This window comes from Asterias amurensis, chromosome 6, assembly GCF_032118995.1.
Source record: "Asterias amurensis chromosome 6, ASM3211899v1".
Classification (NCBI taxonomy): Eukaryota; Metazoa; Echinodermata; class Asteroidea; order Forcipulatida; family Asteriidae; genus Asterias; species Asterias amurensis.
Window position 1 is genome coordinate 1,936,360 of NC_092653.1, and position 22,663 is coordinate 1,959,022.

At 43.5% G+C, this 22,663-nt stretch overlaps 2 protein-coding genes and 1 pseudogene across 2 annotated transcripts in view; 2 read left to right on the forward strand and 1 right to left on the reverse strand.

Annotated features, from left to right (window-relative positions):
- Positions 1-4,746: 4,746 nt before the first annotated feature.
- LOC139938145 (monocarboxylate transporter 12-like) lies at positions 4,747-7,789 on the reverse strand (annotated as a pseudogene).
- Positions 7,790-9,989: 2,200 nt separating this feature from the next.
- Positions 9,990-17,009, forward strand: LOC139938146 (monocarboxylate transporter 13-like). The gene is made up of 4 exons (XM_071933527.1): positions 9,990-10,299; positions 13,197-13,340; positions 14,964-15,809; positions 16,879-17,009. The coding sequence occupies exons 1-4, from the start codon at positions 9,990-9,992 to the stop codon at positions 17,007-17,009; spliced, it is 1,431 nt and encodes a 476-aa protein (XP_071789628.1).
- A 5,090-nt stretch (positions 17,010-22,099) lies between these two features.
- The window catches only part of LOC139938289 (mitogen-activated protein kinase 1-like), a 40,403-nt gene continuing 39,839 nt past the window's right edge, over positions 22,100-22,663 (forward strand). Inside the window, exon 1 of the mRNA XM_071933705.1 lies at positions 22,100-22,294. Within this exon, the coding sequence (XP_071789806.1) occupies positions 22,137-22,294 (158 nt within the window). The 5' untranslated portion in view covers positions 22,100-22,136. The remainder of the gene's footprint in view (positions 22,295-22,663) is intronic.

Here is a 22,663-nt window from a genome sequence, read left to right on the forward strand (position 1 = left end):
CCTCGTAAATTGGTCACTTACGTGGCTCTGAGTAAGAGTTTAGTAAGACTTTAAGCCCTTACGTGTTATTCACTGAGCATTCTTATCGCTCTACTACTGCGTTATAGGAACACGTTGCCTTGGATCGGTCGAGTTGGTCTTTGAAAAGCATTTGTAACCGTCTGTTATAAAATGCATATGGTTACAAAGGTGTTTTAAAAGTAGAATACAATGATCCACACACATTTGCCTCGAAAGTGCGTAGATTTCCTTTTACTTTGCGAACTAACACGGTCGGCCATTTATGGGAGTCAAATTTTTGACTCCCATAAATGGCCGACCGTGTTTGTCAACGAGGTAAAAGGAAAACCACGCAATTTCGAGTGATACTTGTGTGGACCGTTATATTCTACTTTTAAAATATCTTTCTAATCATATGCATTTTATAACAAACGGTTACAGACGCTTTTCAAAGACCAACTCGACCAATCCAAGGCAACGTGTTCCTTTAAAGCCATTATACACTTTCGGTAAACAGTATTGTCCAAGTCCCACACTTCGTGTATCACAACTTAAATATAAAACAACAAAACTGTGAAAATTTAGGCTCAATCGGTCATCGGAGTCGGGAGAAAATAACGGGAAAACCCACTCTTGTTTCCGCGCGTTTCGCCGTGTCATGACATGTGTATAAAAAAGATCCGTAATTCTCGCTAACGAGAATTTATATTGTTTTACCGTTTTCTCAAAAAGTAAAGCATTTCATGGACTAATATTTTAAGAGAAGTCTTTCACCATTACCTTCTGTAAACCCTGTAAATTGTTTGTAAATCTGTGAACTGTTGTTGTTTTTTCTGTACAGAAAGGGTCCAATGGCTTTAAGCCCGGTTCATACTTCCTGCGAATGCGAATATTTATTTTGGTTTTAACCCATATACACCGATGTGTAAGCACTGTATACTGTAGTACTTTCGCGAGTTCGAGCCCATTACCTTTGCAATTCAAGAGCAGTGTCAAGATCACCGAGATTGCCGGTAGATATAAATAGGTGCAGTTCGAATCCTATATTTATGCAGCGGCTGCAACAACTATCTAGGTATTTGTTTAATTTGCATCGGGGAAAAAGAATATTCATTTTTTCACCCATTATATATACACCAATGTGTGTATGCAATGTAGGCCTGTAGGCGAGTTCTGTGAAAAATTAAAAGACGCAATCCTGGGGTGCTGAATCATTTTATCCCTTGGGTGTGAACAAAATGTCAGAAAAACATGCCCAAACTGAATAACATCTCCTCATAAGAACTATTTATCACGTGTGGCGGAGATTGATTACAAGAGGGCGCTGTTTGTAGTGGCGATCAGGACGACTACCATGATCAAAGACTTGGAACCAAGTCTACATCCACACAGTCACACATACAGTGTTTTGATTGGTCAATCCCACCTGGAAATCGTCCCTGTATTGCCCACAAATTCCACGCACGTTATGATTGATCACAATCCTTACTTGGTAACGTGTAAGTTGATAGATTGTTTAAAATGGTTCCCGCTGAAGTGACATAGTTTTCGAGAAAGAAGTAATTTTCCACGAATAAGAATTCGAGACCTCAGATATAGAATTTGAGGTCTCGAAATCAAGCATCTGAACGCACACAACTTCTTGTGACAAGGGTGTTTTTTCTTTCATTTGTATCTTTAATTTTTGTTAAAGCAAGTCCGTTGAACACTATTAGGGTGTAGTGGCTAAAAACACCGAACTCAAGCTCTGGTTCAGCAGAGTGTGGGTTCGAATCCCGGTCGTGACACTTATGTCCTTGAGCAAGACACTTAACTATAATTGCTTCTCTATACCAAGAGGTAAATGGGTCCCTGTGTGGGGAGAGATGGTTCTTTGATTTAGACGAGTACCGCATTGTTGCACAGGCTGTTCACCCCACCAGGGAGCTGAGATGGCTTAAGGAGTGAATTAAGGCCCAGTGACATGGGGTAATAATGTGAAGCTTATTATTGGTTATAACCTGCTTTAATTGACCGTTATATATTGGGCATTTTTAATTGTATGTCAACCTTGAGTATCACCGAACTGACAACAAAAAACTAACCTTTGAAGTAAATACCAACAAACTGGATCGGTCGAGTCGGTCTTTAACCGTTTTTAGTCAAAATAAAATAGAATACAATGATCCACACAAACGCGACTCGAAATTGCGTGGTTTTCCTTTTACCTCGTCGACTAACACGGTCAGCCATTTGTGGTAGTCAAATTTTTTGAAGTCAAATTTTTGACTCCCATAAATGGCCGACCGTGTTATTTTTGCAAAGGCAAAGGGAAAACCACACAATTCGCGGCAAATTTGTGTGGATCATTACTTTAAAAACATCTTTCAAACTGTCACAAAGCCGGGTTGTCCCAACCACCAAAATCAAAACTGTTCCTTCAAGTACACCACAAAATAAGGGCTGGCTTTTGAATTAATGTGTTTCACGCTAACTTATTTATTTACAATAATAGTTACAATTTAACAAAGGAAAGTAAAGTACGAATAAATTACTAAAATTAAGATGTCGCAAATCAGTTCAACAATGTTCTTTCAATGTCTTGACGACTACTGCGTCCACGAGTTATGCCTTTGGCGTCCACCACCCGCTTCCTACAAAATAAGTTCGTTGTAAGTCTACATCACCCAATCCTTCTCGTCATATTTACGCTCCGGGAATCTCTCCCCCTTCAGCCGGGTGTTGCGGGTGTAGCGGTGTGTCTTCCCCAGCGCCCCCTCCAATGGACCCTCTCAAGGCCGCTGTACTGTAATATCTATACTCCAAAACTGGGAGCCCTGAATTTTTACCCCAAATACTCGTAAATAATATAGGTTCGGCTGAGTAACATTGTCTCACTTAACAAAATAATAAATAATAATAATAAGACTTGTAATGTGCACGTATCCACTCTGCTGGGTGTTCAAGGCGCAAAACAATACAAACAAAACTCGGATCGGCCGCCCATCAAACAAACTTGCCAGCACCTTTATACTAAACATCAAATTTACACTTGGGTTGCAATAATCGGCACCCATACTAAGTTTCCCTTCTTCCAGTTTTGCCTCCATTAACCATGTTATATACAACATTATTTATACCAAGGAAATATTACGAAACTACAATAACTAAACTAACTTACAGTTTCGGCGAGATTATGTCTCTTAAAACTGGCTCCCCTCATAATACTGCCAAAATAACAGGTTTTGCCTCAACTCAGTTGGACCGTCTGTCCTCTGCTGCAGTGTCCCTTACATCCACCAAATTAATTAACCCAAAGGCTACTCGATTATCCTTCAGCTATCGCTGAACTCCTTGGAGCGAGTAGAGCCACCCCAATGAGACAGTGGACACCTCCAATCAGAGTCTGGATGGACGGCGTCTTCGCAGCCAGACTAGAGCGGGTAAAGCCACCACATTGAGACAGTGGCAGCTCCCATCAGAGTCTGGATGGACGGCGTCTTCGCAGCCAGACTAGAGCGAGTAGAGCCACCCCAGTGAGACAGTGGACACCCCCCATCAGAGTCTAGGTGGACGGCGTCTTCGCAGCCAGACTAGAGCGAGTAGAGCCACCACAGTGAGACAGTGGACACCTCCTATCAGAGTCTGGATGGACGGCGTCTTCGCAGCCAGACTAGAGCGTGTAGAGCCACCACAGTGAGACAGTGGACACCTCCCATCAGAGTCTGGATGGACGGCGTCTTCGCAGCCAGACTAGAGCGAGTAGAGCCACCACAGTGAGACAGTGGACACCTCCCATCAGAGTCTGGATGGACGGCGTCTTCGCAGCCAGACTAGAGCGAGTAGAGCCACCACAGTGAGACAGTGGACACCTCCCATCAGAGTCTGGATGGACGGCGTCTTCGCAGCCAGACTAGAGCGAGTAGAGCCACCACAGTGAGACAGTGGACACCTCCCATCAGAGTCTGGTTTGATGGCGTCTTCGTAGCCAGACTAGAGCGAGTAGAGCCACCACAGTGAGACAGTGGACACCTCCCATAAGAGTCTGGATGGACGGCGTCTCTGCAGCAGCCATACTAGAGCGAGTAGAGCCACCACAGAGAGATAGTGGACACCTCCCAACAGAGTCTGGATGGACGGCGTCCTTGCAGCAGCCAAACGAGAGCGAGTAGAGCCACTGCAGATAGACAGTGGACATCTCCCACCAGAGTCTGGATGGACGGCGTCTGCCCAGCCAGACTAGAGCGAGTAGAGCCACCACAGTGAGACAGTGGACACCTCCCACCAGAGTCTGGATGGACGGCGTCCTTGCAGCAGCCAAACTAGAGCGAGTAGAGCCACTACAGATAGACAGTGGACACCTCCCATTAGAGTCTGGATGGACGGCGTCTTCGAAGCCAGACTAGAGCGAGTAGAGCCACCACAGTGAGACAGTGGACACCTCCCATCAGAGTCTGGATGGACGGCGTCTTCGCAGCCAGACTAGAGCGAGTAGAGCCACCACAGTGAGACAGTGGACACCTCCCATCAGAGTCTGGATGGACGGCGTCTTCGCAGCCAGACTAGAGCGAGTAGAGCCACCACAGTGAGACAGTGGACACCTCCTATCAGAGTCTGGATGGACGGCGTCTTCGCAGCCAGACTAGAGCGAGTAGAGCCACCACAGTGAGACAGTGGACACTTCCCATCAGAGTCTGGATGGATGGCGTCTTCGCAGCCAGACTAGAGCGAGTAGAGCCACCACAGTGAGACAGTGGACACTTCCCATCAGAGTCTGGATGGATGGCGTCTTCGTAGCCAGACTAGAGCGAGTAGAGCCACCACAGTGAGACAGTGGACACCTCCCATTAGAGTGAAGGCCAATGTATAGCTTCCGAGACAGTCGTAGATTAATCCTTGGAAAAAAAGATGTGCACAGATTTTAGGGAGAAATTTGGGAAATAATTTCTGTCCGAAAAAGCAAACTTTACCACCCCTGGGTTATTAATGAAAGTGAACAATTCAGGGGAAGCTGACTAGGTACATTTACAAAACAATCGGTTTGAATACAGTCATAGTTACTGTTGTGTTCATCTCTGTCCGCAAAGTTACGCCTTTATGGTCTAGCGCCCTCTCGTGTTGCCCTAGTGCTTTTCGCCAATAAGTTTTTTGAAGTGTTTAGTTTTCGTCAAACCACTCCGTAGAAAGTGCCTCTTTTTCACCTTGTAGGCCTTTTTGGACTTGTTGTAGATACTATGACGATTAGTGGTAAGCTTTGATTATATTTGTAATGGGGTTTTAGATTATTTTATTTATTTTTTTTCCACGGAGGAATTATTTATTCACACTTAAGACCACTCCTCATATTACAGATACGCTGGAAATACGTAATATTAACAGCAAAGAAATAAACAAATTACAAAGTTAACCTTGAACCAATAGTTTGAAAGAGTCCCATTTTATTTTTAAATTAACAGTGGAATCGTTGGTGATGGAGATGTATTTATCCAAAGTATAATAAAGCTTTAAATCCAGTTTTAATAGTTCAAGGGAGGGTCTGTTCTTACTCATTTTCATTTTGTAGATATGGAAACGACACAAAAGAAGGATCAGATTAAGAGCACTCCAAGATTTTTTTGTTATACTAGGTTAATTTTTAGATAATGTTGTCTAATTAGCATGTATTTTTCAGTCATGTTTTCCCGCCGTATCATTTTCCTAGCTGTGCAGGCCCCCTGCTTAGTGATGTTTGCTCTTTCTGGAAGTTCTGGGTCCTTTTATGGTTGTATAACTATTATAGATGTGTGGGAGTTGTAAGGTTAAGACTTGGTTTTTGTGCGTAACAGGGCCTGCCTAAAAACATCCACTCGCCATTTTTATTTTGACGCTATGAATATTCATGAGCTGGTTTCCTTATTTGGGCCTTGCCTGCTTATGACTGGACACTCGCTGTGTGTGTATTGAGTGCATTAAATAATTTATGCATTGTTTTTTATTTATAGGTTGAAGATGACGAGAAGAGTAGTGTTTTGAGCAGGGGTTTATATATAGTTTATGACATCTTGAGCCCGCAGAGAGAACAATTCTGTAAGAGTAATTATATGCTTGGGAAATTGTTATTTATTTAATAAGTGGGTTTTTCTTTTGTAGATATTCATTATTCCGGATGTCGTTATTGTGCTATTAATCTTTAGTCAGATTTATAATATAGATTTTGTACTTATATCTATTGGTCTGTTGTTGTACTTTTTGCATTAAACTTTCAGTTTTACCGTTTTGTGGTACACTACACATTGGTTTATCTGTTTGGAGTAGAGGGCGCCCCAGCACCCCAAGTCCTTCACAGTTACTTTGTCAACATTTTTGAAGTAACCAGTACCGTGTCATTTCGACCTTCTTTGGGTAGTTTTACCGAAACCTAAACCCAAGATTAAAACTAACACATTTATTGAAATCGGTATTGACCCAAAACAAGGTAACCGGGCTTTTTCTGTGCACCAAGACGACCTCAATGTTCGCTTCCACTCAGTCCCAATGAACATGTTGACAGTGTTAATTAGTATAACTTAAGTGTCACAACTGAGACTCGAACCCAAACTCTGCTGATAAGAAACACCAGAATTTGATTTCGGTGCTTTTTACCGCTCGGCCACGACACTATACCACAAAAGAAGTCCAAAACTTATCTTGTACGTACAGGATAACTTAAATGCAAACGTATACGTAAACGAAAAGAGAGATTTTGTTTTATTCATGTGGCGTACTCTGTGCTTACTCTTACCTGGAAAATACAGTGATTAGATCCTCGACACACCAGCGATGAGTACATTCAATCCAAGTGCGAGTCCCAACTTATCTACACCGAATAGTTATATAATCACGATATCAAATTGTATCATTGGTATGGAGAGCACACATCCATAGACGAAGGTGGCTACAAAAATCGGCCAAAATGACATCAGCCATGAATCAATGAGATAATACATTGACAACATTACGAGTCCGATTCCTAACCAACCATTGTTGCCAATAACTGAAATTGTTTGACCAACACACCTAGAGTTGCGTGGACAAAGGATTCTGGCGAATCCAAAGCTCACCAAGAAAGCTGATGCGTCTGTTTGAGAAAATTCCTTAGAAACGGTAACGTATAAAGGTACAAAGTAGATAAACCACGCTGAGTACATCATCATCCATAATTATGTTCATCCAAAGACAATAAGCCAGAAGGGTGCAAAGGAAACACTGTTCCGACAAGAGCGACAACGACTGTTTGATACAGCTTCTTCTCCTTCACCGGGAACAGCCGTTTCTTGTACTAGAGCAACTGTTTGATATTCGTCATCACTTCTTGTTGTAGCGGGTTCTTTCATCAAAGCTCCACAGACAGCAAGATTAGACAGAATTGCACCAAGTAGCAGCATGGTTCCCCTTTAACCGTAGACATCCAAGAAGAATTGCGTTAAGGGAACAGTGGTAAAAAATACTAGAGAACCCCCGATACCTCCTGCACCAAATGCCAAGGTATACGACCCAGTGAAAGCACAGCTAATCACCTCCTTCGTCACTACACTTGAGACACCAACCGCTGGCCCTGATTGATAAAAGGGTTGAGACAAAAGTTTTTCAGTGTTATACAGCTCAATGTTTTACATTACAAATCAAATAAATGTAAATACCCAATATGAATGGCTGAACCCTTAGACTCAGGGCTAAACAAAAATCATCGACGAAGTAGTTTCCCCCATTTGGAGACTTTTCGGACCCTTGGTGGCAGCAGACTTACCAGGTAAAATCTATTGTTTATGGTTATGTCCGCAAACCTTTCCATATTGTAATTCCACCATGCAAAGTTTCAAATCCTACTTATAATGCAATTTATTCAGTTTGTTTTGAGGTGGTTGTCACGGGCAGACGCAGGAAATGTGATCCGAACTGTCTTTTATTTCCCAATTAAACTTTAAGAGCCAATATGCTTTCCTGGACACGTTTCCACAATGGAAACTCTTACAGGCCTTGAAACGACGGCTTCGGCTTTGGATTCGGTGCAGGATAGCTTCACCGCCGGATGTTTTGACAAATAATTTTGTGCGTGCCTAGCGTATTACACGCGCTTGGGCTTCAGACGAAAGAACGGAGCCTCAAGCCGAATCCATAGCTGAAGCCGTGGTTTCGAAAAGGGCCACTGTAATTTATAATGTGGTAGGAATAGAGAAACATTGCAACACATTTTCATTGTAAATGAAGTATTTCTAGATCAAGGACGTTACACCCATGACGGCACAACAACGTACTCCTTTGTAGACTTGGTTCCAAGTCTTAAATTGTAGCCTTGACTCAAGGCTGTTGGCGTAGTGTGCCCCGGCCCGGCGCGGCACAATTCGGCAGTCTGCACGCTGTACAACACGAACAACGTACATGTATACAGTACATTGTACAGTACATTTTACAGCGAGAACAGTATAGCGAAGTCGTGAGTACGGTCGTGTCTTTCTACTTTCAACCTCGCACACGTGGCTCAAACAACACTTTAGAAATACTCATGTACCGTACGTGTACCGTACCATACAGATGGTAATGTGTATGTACAGTAGGTATGTGTGTGTACATACGCTGTACACGTATTATATGCACTGTGTTATGTATAGGGGGTAGGCTGGTATGGCGGAATTCAGTGATGGGGACTGGGATTTTGCGGGTCGCGGCTGGCTGTAGCGCCTTGATCAAGGCTAGAATCACCGCGACTCTTTTCGACCTTTAACCCGCATGCTTTTTGTTTTGCCGTGGCTCTTTGCGTTTTGCCGTGGCTCATTGCGTTTTGCCGTAGCGCTTTGCGTTTTGCCGTGGCTCTTTTTTGTTTTGCCGTGGCGCTTTTTGTTTTGCCGTGACAGTTGTGGGCCACCGAACTTAAGACTATCAGGTTCAAGAACTCATTTTTACCTAATGCTATCCATAATTTTAACTTTGATTTTATTAGATAACTTCAATGCATCCAGCCCTATGTACTGTCTTAATTGTTTATTGTGACTTGGACAGCTTTGTAGAGTCACGGTCCCATGCGACTGGAATGGGAGACCACACACGCGAGTGGCTTTTGGCGAAAAGTTACTCAGTTACTAGACTTTACTGGAGACCTTTTCGCAAATACTGGGGCGCGCGCGTAAAGCTTGGAATTAGGTGCATTGTGGTCTAGCTGGTATCCAAATTTGATCCATATCTATCCCTCAATGCGCTCCATTAACAGTCTGCGCTTGCGCAATGGTATTTGCCAAAAGGTCCATGGGTGCATACGATTAGCTTCCCTGGGTCGACCCCGATGTGGCGTATTTTATTTTTTTCCCAAGACGAACGTGGGCACACAATTACCCCACGTTCGTCCTCGAACCAGGAAAAAAACCAAACACGTCACCACGTGAGCCTTCCTGTGGTGACGTCAGTGCACCTCAGGCCAGCCCCTTGAGCCCTACTTGTGGATAGGGTCACTTGGGGCTGACCCGAGGCCCCTCACTACTAGAACGTATGCAAATCTTTATTGTTTGAGATGAGAGGGGTTGGATGGGCGCACCACGACCATGCTCAGGTTCATTGAGATGCATCTAAAGCCCCGTTGTGCACTAAATGTCGGCACAAAAAGATCAGGCATACCTTTCATAAGAGATGTTAAGTGTAATGCAGTACCATTGAAAACCCTTGTGCGTCAAATTCCATGCGGTCCGGAGATGGGGACCACGAAACCCCTAAAATAGGGCCCTTTTCAATACCCATCCCATGGTCTATGGGTGCGCCGTTGCATATCTTACCATATTTTACGAACAAAATGTGTTGCCGGCGGGGCGGGGCGGGGTGACCCGGGGAGAACCATTGGACTCAGACTTGTAAGGTGTGTCCAAGATGAAGTTAAATTCAAGTATGGACAAATCTTGCAGCGAAATTACACAATAATCATTTATATGTCCACGAAAAGCCTAGTAGAATCCTGGGTGTGAGTTTCTCGTATGATCCAAAAGTGAAATCATCTTTCCTGACAAATCATGAAAACATTTTGTGAGCTGCAACCACCAGGCAGAAGCAGAAACAACACCCACAACCCGATGGCAGCACGTATGCAGTCAGTGGGAGGAATTCTCAAAAGTGTTTCGATTTGGGTTGTTAAAACCTACAGAGATGGCGGCGCAATTGGGTGGTTTGCTGTACTTGGTTTATTTTCAACATGGGTGGTTTGGATGAGTGTATTAAAAGGCCTTGCGGTGATGTTATCATCCCTACAAGAGCAATTTGACGCTTCAACTTGGTTAGTTGGCTGGGTAATTGCCATTGTAGATGCTAGTATGGAGTTTTCAGGTAAGTAAAAAGGTATACGACAAAAATCCTCACATTATTAAAGGCAGTGGACACTAATTGGCAATTACTCAAAATAATTATTACCATAAAACCTTACTTGGAAAAGAGTAATAGGGAGAGGTTGATAATATAAAACATTGAGAGAAACGGCTCCCTCTGAAGTGACGTAGTTTTCGAGAAAGAAGTTATTTTCCACGAACGTGATTTCGAGACCTCAAGTTTAGAATTTGAGGTCTCGAAATCAAGCATCTGAAAGCACACAACTTGGTGTGACAAGGGTGTTTTTTTAATCATTCATATCTCGCAACTTCGACGACCAATTGAGCTCAAATTTTCACAGGTTTGTTATTTTATGCATATGTTTAGATACACCAAGTTGGAAGACTGGTCTTTGACAATTACCAATAGTGTCCACTGTCTTTAAAGAACATAATGGTAAAAACTTTTCGACCTGAAACTTGTTTTGATTGTTCGGTTACACATCACACGATTGTGCTCGATGTTCCCTGCAGTTATTTTGTTCCGAGCTCGAGTCTTCCGCAAAGGATAGTTTAAATGAAAGGTTTCACATCGCCCAACAACTCAAACTATCATAAGCATTGGTTGATTCAAGCTCCCACCAAGGTGTGCGCGTAAAATGGCAATGCGCTCCAAACAAGTTATTTTGTGCACATAGAAAAGAAATAAAGTATTTCGTGTACTCGAATAAGCATGTTGAATCTGCTTGACATAATTGTGTGTTCTCGAAATTAATTCCTGCCCCCATAATAAGTTATGTTGTGAACTCAAAATCATGTTGTGCCCCGATGTCACATTCCCAGCAATTACAAATTTGCTTGTGCATTTTAAAACCTGAAGATGATTCCCGAATTAGTTTGGGTTTTTTTCCGTAGGCCTGCTCCAAGTCGTGTGCGCTTGAAGCAATGTGTTAACATTTTGGCTCTTTTAGTTTGGGGGAGGGGGTCCACTACTCTTTTATGTTTTAATGTTTTTTATACTTTTTAATGTGTTTTTTATTTAGGTTATTGTTTTCTGTAGTTTATTGGTATATCTTGGGCAATTTTTACATTTTAATATTTTATACGTTGCTGCACAATTGGATTTTAAATATCATGTATTTGTTTTACTTGACGAATAAACAGTTCAATTCATTTCAATGGGAGACTTTTGGGACGCTTGGTTGCAGCAGACTTACCAGGTAAAATCTATTGTTCTCGGTAATGTGCACATGCTCAGAACTATAGACCTTTCTTTTGCAACGTCATAGCCCGAGTTTTTGCCAACCCAGATTGGAAAACTATGGAAAGCCATAAGTGCAAATCAAGAATAGATCTCTATTTTTGGTAACAATGTAACCAACTTTGTTGATTTTACTTAAAACTAAACAGCTAATTATGAGAGGTATTTAATTTAATTGAAAGTTTGCAGAAAATGTTGAATTTTGTTAAAACATCTGTTTTTACGATTTAGTAATTTAAAAAGAAAGGTCTATACGTAAACTTACCTGGTAAGTCTGCTGCCACCTAGCGTTCCAAAGTCTTTCTAGTAATAGCTTTATTCTGGTGCACAAACTTCGCGATTGTGTACAAGGGAATAGCTGAATTCCCACTGATGAATAATTCAGCATCAAGTGCGTGCCAGCCAAAGGGAGCATGTATGCAAATCTATTGGTCTTTACCGTGCTGGGGAATGCATATCTGTGTCTTAGACTTCGTGCCCTTCAAACACACTTGACACTATTGGTAAATCAAAGACCAGTCTTCTCACATGGTGTGTCTCGACATATGCATAAAATAACAAACCTGTGAACATTTGAGCTCAATTGGTCGTCGAAGTTGCAAGATAGTAGTGAAAGAAAAAACAACATTGTCACATGTAGCTGTGTGCTTTCAGATGCCTCAAATCTATTTCTGAGTTCTCGAAATCAAATTCGTGGAAAGTTACTTCTTTCTCAAAAACTACGTCACTTCAGAGGGAGCCGTTTCTCACATTGTTTTATATTATCAACCTCTCCCCATTACTCGTTACCAAGTAAGGTTGTATGCTAATGATTATTTTGAGTAATTACCAATATGTCCCAGCCTAAAGTGTGGAAACTGGTTTAAAAGCACTGGACACTATTGGTAATTACTCAAACAATTGTTTGCATAAAAACTTGATAAAACTTTATTAACTTGAGCTGTTGATAAAACATAGTGAAAACGGCTCCCTCTTTTCTAGAAAGATGACATGTCTCACTCAATATAGGAGACTTCAACTGAATCCTTTTATTATGCATCTGAAAGCACCAAAAGTAATGCAACTAATGTTATTTTCCTGCTTGACTAATTTTTCTCTTGCAAATTCGATGACCGATTGAGCCCAAAAGTCCACAGGTTTCTTGTATGCATATGTTGGGATACACCAAGTAAGAATGTCTTTGACAATTACCAAATGTGCCCATTGCCTTTAAAGACACTGTACACTATTGGTAATTGTCAAAGACCAGTCTTCTCACTTGGTGTATCTCAACATATGCATAAAATAACAAACCTGTGAAAATTTGAGCACAATCGGTCGTCGAGTTTGCGAGATAATAATGAAAGAAGAAAAAAACCTTGTCATACGACGTTGTGTGCTTTCCGATGCTTGATTTCGACACCTCAAATTCTAAACTTGAGGTCTCGAAATCAAATTCGTGAAAAATTACTTCTTTCTCGAAAACTACGTCACTTCAGAGGGAGCTGTTTCTCACAATGTTTTAAACTATCAACCTCACCCCATTACTCGTAATCAAGACAGGTTTTATGATGATAATTATTTTGAGTAATTACCAATAGTGTCCACTGCCTTTATAAGCAAGATTTGTAATCATGGTCGGAGTAATGTTAAGCAAATTTACTTTGCCCCTTTTTCAGCTATATTTGCTTCTCCATTGCGAGAGAAATTTGGAGTGCGAGCTGTGGTCATTGTGAGTGGTGTTCTCGTCGGTGGGTCACTCATAGCTTCTTCATTTGCATCCAGTTTGTATCAGATAGCGATCCTCCTCACTATTTTTTGCGGTAAGACAAACTTCTTTTTATTTACTTCAGATTTAAACAGAAATTAAAAAAACACTGAAATATAAAATTCAACAATCCAGATAAGAGAACGGGTTGGAGGAAGTCTCCTTCCTTGACTCTGCAGGACAGACAAAAACAAAAACGGAAAGACAGACACCCACTAAACGATGTTCTGGTAAAAAGGACATAAAATAAAAGGAGAACCTGATACGATTTGTTGGGGTTAATGGCCTGCCACAGTTTAAAATGCAGATTAGACTACTCACGGTGGACCTGAGTCATTGTCAAATTTGGGCAGAATATGAGACTAGAACTGCAGCTCGACTTGGAGATGTGGCAAGTTGTTTGAACTTTCTCTTCGTTGCCTTCTTACCAGCCGATAAAAGAGTGAACAGCGACTGAACATATTTCAGATTAGCTTAAAGGGGCTTGGTACTTTTTGTAGGAAAAAAAACACAATGTCCACAGATTTACATTACTTGCTGAGGTGCTGTAGTTTTTGAGAAATTAGTAAATCAATGTCATGAAAATAATTTTAAGCATTTTTTTACCCATTTCTCAAAAACTACAGTACCTCATCAGCAACTAATATTTCGAGGTACGCTTTCCACTATCATTATCTTTAAACTGTGTACTAAATTTAATGTAAATGTGGAAATTGCGTTTTGTGTTACAAAAAGTACCCGATTGTATTATGGTTCCAGTGTGGCAGGAGATTCTGTCACCCCCCCCCCCCCCCCATATGACAAACTGCGTATAAACTTCTTCTGATAGCGCCCTCTTTTGAATCATCCTCTTAGCCCATGTTAATTTCCCATTGGGGACTAGCCTGAACGTCTGACGTCAGTCTAATTGGGGACCGAATCTCCGGCGGACCGAATGGGAGACTTTTTGAACGCTTGGTGGCAGCAGACTTACTAGGTAAAACCCATTGTTCTCATTAATGTGCGCATGCTCAGAAATACGTAAACAATGGCAATTTACCTGGTAAGTCTGCTGCCACCTAGCGTCCCAAAGTCCCCCATTCCCTGGGACACCGGCAATCAAGCGGGACCAGGGAGATCACAAAACTTTACACGTCTCATCAGCTACTGAGCGAATTATTGTTATCAATGACACCGACCAAGATTGTTTTTTTTCACAAGCTATTACAATTTATTTACAATGAAATTCCATAGCAATTTTACTTGGCAAATCTTGGCTCTTAAAATTTAGTGTGGAAATAAAAGACAGTTCTGATCACCTTCCCTTGGCCTGCCCGTGACAACCACCTGAAAACTAACTGAATAAACTGCATTATAATTAAAGCAAATGGGAAACTTTGGAACGCTAGGTGGCAGCATACTATCAGGTAAATTTCCATTGATGACGCAGCTTTGAGCATGCGCACATTACCAAGAACAATGGATTTTACCGGGTAAGTCTGCTACCACCAAGCGTTCCAAATTAAGTCTCCCAACGGATTAAATGAGGCAGAAACTACTTCGTCGATGATTTTTTGGAGCCCTGAGGCCAAGGGTTCAGCCATTCATATTGGGTATTTAAATTTATTCGATTTGTAATGTAAAACATTTAGCTGTATATACACTGAAAGACTTATGTCTCAACCCTTTTATCAACCAGGGCCAGCGGTTGGTGTCTCAAGTGTAGTGACGAAGGAGGTGATTAGCCGTGCTTTCACTGGGTCGTATACCTTGGCATTTGGTGCAGGAGGTATCGGGGGTTCTCTAGTATTTTTTACCACTGTTCCCTTAACGCAATTCTTCTTGGATGTCTACGGTTGGAGGGGAACCATGCTGCTACTTGGTGCAATTCTGGCTCATCTTGGTGTATGTGGAGTTTTGATGAAAGAACCCGCTACAACAAGAAGTACTTACGAATATCAAACAGTTGCGCTAGTACAAGAAACGGCTGTTACCGGTGAAGGAGAAGAAGCTGCATCAAACAGCCGTTGTCGCTCTTGTCGGAACAGTGTTTCCTCTTTCATCAGTGAGACTTTGAAGATTAGTTTACTCTCCTCATTACCCTTCTGGCTTATTGTCTTCATGATGAACATATGGATGATGATGTACTCAGCTTGGTTCATCTACTTTGTACCCTACGTTACCGTTTCTAAGGAATTTACCCAAACAGACGTATCAGCTTTCTTAGCGGGCTTTGGATTCGCCAGAATCCTTAGCCACGGAACTCTAGGTGTGTTGGTCAAACAATTTCCAGTTATTGGCAACATTGGTTGGTTAGGAATCGGACTCATAATGTTGTCAATGTATTATCTCATTGATCCATGGCTGATGTCATTTTGGCCGATTTTGGTAGCAACCTTCATCTATGGATTCATGCTCTCCATACCAATGATACAATTTGACATCGTGATTATAGAACTATTCGGTGTAGATCAGTTGGGACACGCACTTGGATTGAATGGACTCATCGCTGGTGTGTCGAGGATCTTATCACTGTATTTTCCAGGTAAGAGTAAGCACAGAGTACGCCACATGAATAAAACAAAATCTCTCTTTTCGTGTACACGATACGTTTGCATGTTTTGTGCACGCACACGAGTAGTTACCATTTATGTACACGATAGGTTTTGGACTTTGTGGAAGTGTCGAGCGAATAAGAGCACCGAGTTCAAACTCTGGTGTTTTTGATCAGCAGAGCTTGGGTTCGAGTCCCAGTTGTGACACTTGTGTCCTTAATCAAGACAGTTAACCATTGCTTCGTCCTTCGGATGGGTCCAAAGCCGTTGGTCCCGTGTGTTGTGTAGCGCACTTAATCATAATTCAAAACGTAGTCCCACAGGAAAATATTTAATGTGCGCTTAGAAACAACCGAATTAAAGACACTGAAAACTATTGGTAATTGTCAAAGACCAGTCTTCTCACTCGAACTATCTCAACATATATATGCATATAATACTAAAAACAAACCTGGATGAAAATTTAAACGCAAGTTCAGGTGCTTGGTTTCGAGACTCAAAATTTAATTCTGAGGTCTCGAAACAAAATGCGTGGAAAATTTACTTTTCCTATTACTCTTTACCAAGTAAAGTTTTGTACTAAAAATTATTTTGAGTAGTTACCGACATAAATGTCCATTGCCTTTGAGCGCCTATAATGTTTAGTATTATACAAGATAAGTTATCATGAACGTACACGATAAGATTTGTTTTTCATGTGGCGGAAATACGCTTCCAGAATTATACTTTCCCAATTTACATTTTCAGTGGGAGGTGAACATTGAGTGCGTCTTGGTGCACAGAAAAAGCCCGGGCTACCTTGTTTAGGGTCACTACCCATATCAATATGTGTAATTTTTATTCTTGGGTTTGGGGTTTTCGGTTAAATTATTCAAAGAAGGTCGAAATGAGAACGGCTAGACAGTTGGGCTTTTGGTACCGTACGGTACTGGTTACTTTAAAAAAAATTAACAAACTAAGACTGTACTCATACCAAGTTTGTTTTTAATGTACCTAGTCAGCTATTTTAAAAGTTTCCCAAATTTCACCCTAAAATCTTTGTATATATTTTTTTCCAAGGATTGATCTACGATTGTCTTGGAAGCTATACATTGGCCTTCACTCTAATGGGAGGTGTCCACTGTCTCACTGTGGTGGCTCTACTCGCTCTAGTCTGGCTGCTGCAGAGACGCCGTCCATCCAGACTCTGATGGGAGATGTCCACTGTCTCACTGTGGTGGCTCTACTCGCTCTAGTCTGGCTGCAGAGACGCCGTCCATCCAGACTCTGATGGGAGGTGTCCACTGTCTCACTGTGGTGGCTCTACTCGCTCTAGTCTGGCTGCGAAGACGCCGTCAAACCAGACTCTGATTGGAGGTGTCCACTGTCTCACTGTGGTGGCTCTACTCGCTCTAGTCTGGCTGCTGCAAGGACGCCCTCCATCCAGACTCTGATGGGAGGTGTCCACTGTCTTACTGTGGTGGCTCTACTCGCTCTAGTCTGGCTGCTGCAAGGACGCCGTCCATCCAGACTCTGATAGGAGGTGTCCACTGTCTCACTGTGGTGGCTCTACTCGCTCTAGTCTGGCTGGGAAGACGCCCTCCATCCAGACTCTGATTGGAGGTGTCCACTGTCTCACTGTGGTGGCTTTACTCGCTCTAGTCTGGCTGCGAAGACGCCGTCCATCCAGACTCTGATGGGAGGTGTCCACTGTCTCACTGTGGTGGCTCTACTCGCTTTAGTCTGGCTGCTGCAAGGACGCCCTCCATCCAGACTCTGATGGGAGGTGTCCACTGTCTCACTGTGGTGGCTCTACTCGCTCTAGTCTGGCTACGAAGACGCCGTCCATCCAGACTCTGATGGGAGCTGCCACTGTCTCACTGTGGTGGCTCTACTCGCTCTAGTCTGGCTGCTGCAAGGACGCCCTCCATCCAGACTCTGATGGGAGGTGTCCACTGTCTCACTGTGGTGGCTCTACTCGCTCTAGTCTGGCTGCGAAGACGCCGTCCATCCAGACTCTGATAGGAGGGTCCACTGTCTCACTGTGGTGGCTCTACTCGCTCTAGTCTGGCTGGGAAGACGCCGTCCATCCAGACTCTGATGGGAGGTGTCCACTGTCTCACTGTGGTGGCTCTACTCGCTCTAGTCTGGCTACGAAGACGCCCTCCATCCAGACTCTGATGGGAGGTGTCCACTGTCTCACTGTGGTGGCTCTACTCGCTCTAGTCTGGCTGCGAAGACGCCATCAAACCAGACTCTGATGGGAGGTGTCCACTGTCTCACTGTGGTGGCTCTACTCGCTCTAGTCTGGCTACGAAGACGCCCTCCATCCAGACTCTGATGGGAGGTGTCCACTGTCTCACTGTGGTGGCTCTACTCGCTCTAGTCTGGCTGCGAAGACGCCATCAAACCAGACTCTGATGGGAGGTGTCCACTGTCTTACTGTGGTGGCTCTACTCGCTCTAGTCTGGCTGCTGCAAGGACGCCGTCCATCCAGACTCTGATAGGAGGTGTCCACTGTCTCACAGTGGTGGCTTTACCCGCTCTAGTCTGGCTGCGAAGACGCCCTCCATCCAGACTCTGATGGGAGGTGTCCACTGTCTCACTGTGGTGGCTCTACTCGCTCTAGTCTGGCTACGAAGACGCCCTCCATCCAGACTCTGATGGGAGGTGTCCACTGTCTTACTGTGGTGGCTCTACTCGCTCTAGTCTGGCTGCTGCAAGGACGCCGTCCATCCAGACTCTGATGGGAGGTGTCCACTGTCTCACTGTGGTGGCTCTACTCGCTCTAGTCTGGCTGCAAAGACGCCGTCCATCCAGACTCTGATAGGAGGTGTCCACTGTCTCACTGTGGTGGCTCTACTCGCTCTAGTGTGGCTGCTGCAAGGACGCCGTTCATCCAGACTCTGATGGGAGGTGTCCACTGTCTCACTGTGGTGGCTCTACTCGCTCTAGTCTGGCTGCGAAGACGCCGTCCATCCAGACTCTGATTGGAGGTGTCCACTGTCTCACTGTGGTGGCTCTACTCGCTCTAGTCTGGCTGCGAAGACGCCGTCCATCCAGACTCTGGTGGGAGGTGTCCACTGTCTCACTGTGGTGGCTCTACTCGCTCTAGTCTGGCTGCGAAGACGCCGTTCATCCAGACTCTGATGGGAGGTGTCCACTGTCTTACTGTGGTGGCTCTACTCGCTCTTGTCTGGTAGCAAAGACGCCGTCCATCCAGACTCAGACGAGAGGTGCCAACTGTCTCACTGTGGTGGCTCTATTTGCTCTAGTCTGTCTGAGAAGACGCCGTCCATTCAGAGTTTGATGGGAGGTGTCCACTGTCTCACTGTCCTAGCTCTACTCGGTTTAGTTTGGCTGCGAAGGCGCAGTCCATCCAGACTCTGATTGGAGGTGTCCACTGTCTCACTGTGGTGGCTCTACTCGCTCTTGTCTGGTAGCAAAGACGCCGTCCATCCAGACTCAGACAAGAGGTGCCAACTGTCTCACTGTGGTGGCTCTATTTGCTCTAGTCTGTCTGAGAAGACGCCGTCCATCCAGAGTTTGATGGGAGGTGTCCACTGTCTCACTGTCCTAGCTCTACTCGGTTTAGTTTGGCTGCGAAGGCGCAGTCCATCCAGACTCTGATGGGAGGTGTCCACTGTCTCAGTAGGGACCTTTAGATTTGGGTGAACGCGGACTTCGTTCATGTTGTAACGTTAGCCTTTTTTCACTGTCTCACTGTGGTGGCTCTACTTGCTCTCGTCTGGCTGCGGAGACGCCATCAAACCAGACTCTGATGGGAGGTGTCCACTGTCTCACTGTGGTGGCTCTACTTGCTCTAGTCTGGCTGCGAAGACGCCGTCCATCCAGACTCTGATATGAGGTGTCCACTGTCTCACTGTGGTGCCTCTACTCGTTCTAGTCTGGCTGCGAAGACGCCGTTCATCCAGACTCTGATGGGAGGGTCCACTGTCTCACTGTGGTGGCTCTACTCGCTCTTGTCTGGTAGCAAAGACGCCGTCCATCCAGACTCAGACGAGAGGTGCCAACTGTCTCACTGTGGTGGCTCTATTTGCTCTAGTCTGTCTGAGAAGACGCCGTCCATCCAGAGTTTGATGGGAGGTGTCCACTGTCTCACTGTCCTAGCTCTACTCGGTTTAGTTTGGCTGCGAAGGCGCAGTCCATCCAGACTCTGATTGGAGGTGTCCACTGTCTCACTGTGGTGGCTCTACTCGCTCTTGTCTGGTAGCAAAGACGCCGTCCATCCAGACTCAGACGAGAGGTGCCAACTGTCTCACTGTGGTGGCTCTATTTGCTCTAGTCTGTCTGAGAAGACGCCGTCCATCCAGAGTTTGATGGGAGGTGTCCACTGTCTCACTGTCCTAGCTCTACTCGGTTTAGTTTGGCTGCAAAGGCGCAGTCCATCCAGACTCTGATGGGAGGTGTCCACTGTCTCAGTAGGGACCTTTAGATTTGGGTGAACGCGGACTTCGTTCATGTTGTAACATTAGCCTTTTTTCACTGTCTCACTGTGGTGGCTCTACTTGCTCTCGTCTGGCTGCGGAGACGCCATCAAACCAGACTCTGATGGGAGGTGTCCACTGTCTCACTGTGGTGACTCTACTCGCTCTAGTCTGGCTGCGAAGACGCCGTCCATCCAGACTCTGATGGGAGGTGTCCACTGTCTCACTGTGGTGGCTCTACTCGCTCTAGTCTGGCTACGAAGATGCCGTCCATCCGGACTCTGATAGGAGGTGTCCACTGTCTGAAGCAACTTCAAGAAGAATGCCTTCTCGAAAAATATGTGAGAGATATCCCGGAGAACTTCCTGCAGAATGATCAGGACCTCCCAACAGAGTCTCACAGCCACAGAATGTCAGCCTCTCCATATACCATCAGATGAATGAGAAATCCTTCTAGGATGATTTCTCACTGGTCGCATGTGCCTAGATGAATTTTAGTGGTAGCCGAATGTGTGCATCTTGTGGGCTCGGATTCAGGCAGAGAAAGAGTACATAACTTTGTTGAGAATGTACCTGATGTACGCATCCACTAAAATGGCCATGACCCTAAGAAATTCTATGCAGCAGCATTTCGGAAACCTAAACAGAGACACATACTTATCGGGGGACGATCGACCTCCCGCTCCATCCACCACAAACTCAGAAAAATATTAAAATAAATAAATAAATAAAATAAAACATTACAATTTTAGTTGCAATAATTGGTATAATTTGGCGCTTTACAAATACAGTTATTATTGTTATTAAAAAATATATTATATCCTGTAAAAGGGGGTTATAATCTGTAATACATGTTATGGTGAACATTATGATTATATGAAACAAAAGCCCTGACAGAAATTGTCATGGATCCGCTTCCTCATCAGTGGGTTAAATTTGATTGGGTTAATTTGGGAGGGGGGAGGTAATTGAAAGTTTAATATCTACAATATTAATTTTTGTAATAATATTTTACTAAAAAATTGATGTTTTGGTACTATTTAATTGTCCAACTAACTGTACGTCTCATGTTTGGCAGCCATCGTGGCATTATGTTTTGGAATAATTTGAGTTACTCAATTAAATCTTCAATCACTCTTCCTGCATTCACAAGAAAATTAAAAAAACAACTTCTTGATGCTTATTCGTAGGTTTAAAAGTATATTGTTAACCTACTCACATCTATTATATTAGTCTCTATCGTGTATTCTGTTTGTCTAGTCTGTCTTGTGTTTTCTTTCTTCTGTATAGTACTTTATGTTGTTTGTCTGTCCATAGGTTAAGGCACAAGCCTCTGCTTCACCCTAACCTAATTGTTGTCCTACTTTAAAAGCTTCCTAATATATAACTATCTAAATCATTGTAAACTTTCATATCCTAAGATACTAAGTAATACTGTAAACTACTCATAATTTGAATATAATTATAAAACAATGTGTAAGTGTACATGTAGAGCAGCAATGAAATAAATGTGTGCAAATACAAATACAAATACGAGCTTTTTATGACTCCCAGGACTCCAGAAAAATGATAATTATTTCGTCATATTTGTCGGCCATTTTGAAATGTTCTGATTTACATAAAAAATAAAAATAAAATTCCGGAGGGCTCCTCGGCTAATATTAATTAATAGACCCATCTAAAAGCCTTGTGACAAAAATGGTGCTTTTGTCCGCCGTGGATAACGGCTAATTCGCTAAGCCACCTGACTACTTTGCCCTACCCCCTCTTTCGGTAGCTTTTGGCCAGCTACCTATTCATTTCCTACTCATCTTCATGGTACGGTCACGTGATTCAATCTATCCAATCCATGGTTTCATTTAAAGCAGCAGTCGCTCGCCCAGAAGCAACATGGCGGCGTTTGGTACATCCCATTCCGCTAGTGACAAGCAACCTGCCAGTTCGGCCCCAGATAAAATGCCTGAAGTTGTTCGTGGCCAAATTTTCGATGTCGCCCCGAGGTACACTGGGCTTGCATACATCGGGGAAGGGGCCTATGGTATGGTATGGTAAGTGTCATTTCCTAAGAAGTAATTTTGACAACAAGCCATAAAGTTCAATGAATGGAGAAACTTGTTCGTTGCGACTGCACTGATGCTGCGTTGGACCGATGGGGGGACTGGCCCAGTTTGAAGGTCGAGATGGTCCTTTTTTGAGAGACCGTTCCTGTTGGAAAATACGCATTGTTTTTGTTTTGTTTTAACCCAAATCAGATCGCAAATAACACTGTTTTGGTTGATATCAATAGAATCAGAGTTGTCATCACACCATGATCAGCAAAAAAGTGATTTTTTTTTTGCCTGGGTAATGCCTTTTTAAGCAACATTATTATTTTAAATTTAATAACATAAATATGCATCATCAAGTCAACGAACATC

What these genes read in the sequence shown, in the direction of transcription:
- LOC139938146 (XM_071933527.1), top strand. Translation starts at nt 9,990, where the DNA reads ATGAAAACATTTTGTGAGCTGCAACCACCAGGCAGAAGCAGAAACAAC. An exon ending in TGCTAGTATGGAGTTTTCAG is followed by an intron (nt 10,300 to 13,196) that starts GTAAGTAAAAAG and finishes CCCCTTTTTCAG; the next exon opens with CTATATTTGCTTCTCCATTG. An exon ending in CCTCCTCACTATTTTTTGCG is followed by an intron (nt 13,341 to 14,963) that starts GTAAGACAAACT and finishes TTTATCAACCAG; the next exon opens with GGCCAGCGGTTGGTGTCTCA.